Source organism: Emys orbicularis, chromosome 12, assembly GCF_028017835.1.
Source record: "Emys orbicularis isolate rEmyOrb1 chromosome 12, rEmyOrb1.hap1, whole genome shotgun sequence".
Lineage (NCBI taxonomy): Eukaryota > Metazoa > Chordata > Testudines > Emydidae > Emys > Emys orbicularis.
Window position 1 is genome coordinate 37411431 of NC_088694.1, and position 1479 is coordinate 37412909.

Genomic DNA, 1479 nt, shown 5'->3' on the forward strand with positions numbered 1-1479 from the left:
GGAATGGGTGCCCATCTCTGTCTAATGCTCTGAGCCGACAATGTGCTGAGGGCTCTGGGCTCCCATTGAGAGCTTTGAGCAGGGGGTTGGACTAGATGACCTCCTGAGGTCTCTTCCAACCCTAATCTTCTATGATTTTATACATGTGCACTACACCATACAAGTTCTGTTCAGCATCCTGATATATATGTGACTGCTCACTTCATTGTCTATCAACAATGATATGGATCTAACAATATCACCTATTATTTCTTTGTCTTCCCTTTACAGTTTCATGTATTTTGGCAGGTACACCACCTGGCCCCAATGGTGAAGGGAAATCAAACCAATGTGAAGGAATTTATTCTGCTTGGGTTCCCTGGCTCTCGGTATTTGCAGATCTCACTCTTCATGATATTCTTGTTAATATACCTCCTGACATTCACAGGAAACACCACCATCATATCCTTAGTGTGGACCCACCGTTGCCTCCACACCCCTATGTACTACTTCCCCTGCAATCTCTCCTTCGTGGAGATCTGGGTCACCACAGCCTACATTCCCAAAATTCTTGCCAATCTCATGTCACAAAGCAAAACTATCTCCTTCCCCAGTTGCCTCCTGCAGATGAACTTTGTTTTCTCCCTAGGCTGCACTGAATTTCTACTCCTGGCAGTCATGACCTATGATCGCTATTTGGCCATATGCCACCCATTGTGCTATCACTCCATCATGAGCAGCACCTTGACCACTCAGTTGGCCCTTGGCTCATGGGTAGGTGGTTTCCTGACTCTTTCTGTGCCGATGTTTCTGATCACCAGGTTGTCCTTCTGTGGCCCTACAGTCATCAACCATTTCTTCTGTGACATAGATTCTTGGATAGCGCTCTCCTGCACAGACACACACCTGGTTGAAATGGTGTATATTGCTCTTTCCTTTATTGTCGTTCTGGGGTCCTGTGCAGTCACCCTTGGCTCCTACATTCACATTATCTCCACCATTGTGAGAATCCCATCTGCCCAAGGCCAGGAAAAGGCCTTTTCCACTTGCTCTGCCCATCTCACCATTGTGGTTATGTTGTACAGCTGCTCCATCTTTCTGTACGTCAAGCCTTCTAAACAGAACTCACTGGACATGAACAAAATGGTCTCTGTCTTCAATACTATTGTGACACCATTGCTTAACCCTTTCATTTACACTCTAAGAAACAAAGATGTCAAAGAAATCATGATAAAGGCTTTCAGTAGATCATGACATGATTGTTCAATGACCTGGATATCATTAATTTAGGCAGGCAGCAAGGGAAAAATCAAGTGAAACATCAAAACATACCACTATTAAATACATTTATCTGGTTATCCAAATAAAATAATAATAATAATAATAATAATTAATAATAGTAATAATAATAATACAGAATTTGGCCCAGTGTTTGGAAACTATATTACATGGGCCTGCTTCTCATTCACAATAAAGCAACTCTGGACCCTTTTGGCAGTG

General features: G+C 42.9%; 1 protein-coding gene across 1 annotated transcript; it reads left to right on the forward strand.

Moving 5' to 3' along the window:
* Nucleotides 1-306: 306 nt before the first annotated feature.
* Nucleotides 307-1233, forward strand: LOC135886845 (olfactory receptor 6F1-like). Its single transcript, XM_065414635.1, has one exon. It carries the CDS (start codon nucleotides 307-309, stop codon nucleotides 1231-1233), a length of 927 nt encoding a protein of 308 aa, XP_065270707.1.
* Nucleotides 1234-1479: the final 246 nt, after the last annotated feature.

Bases quoted from the DNA above. Each gene is read 5' to 3' on its own strand.
- LOC135886845 (XM_065414635.1), top strand. From the start codon at position 307: ATGGTGAAGGGAAATCAAACCAATGTGAAGGAATTTATTCTGCTTGGG.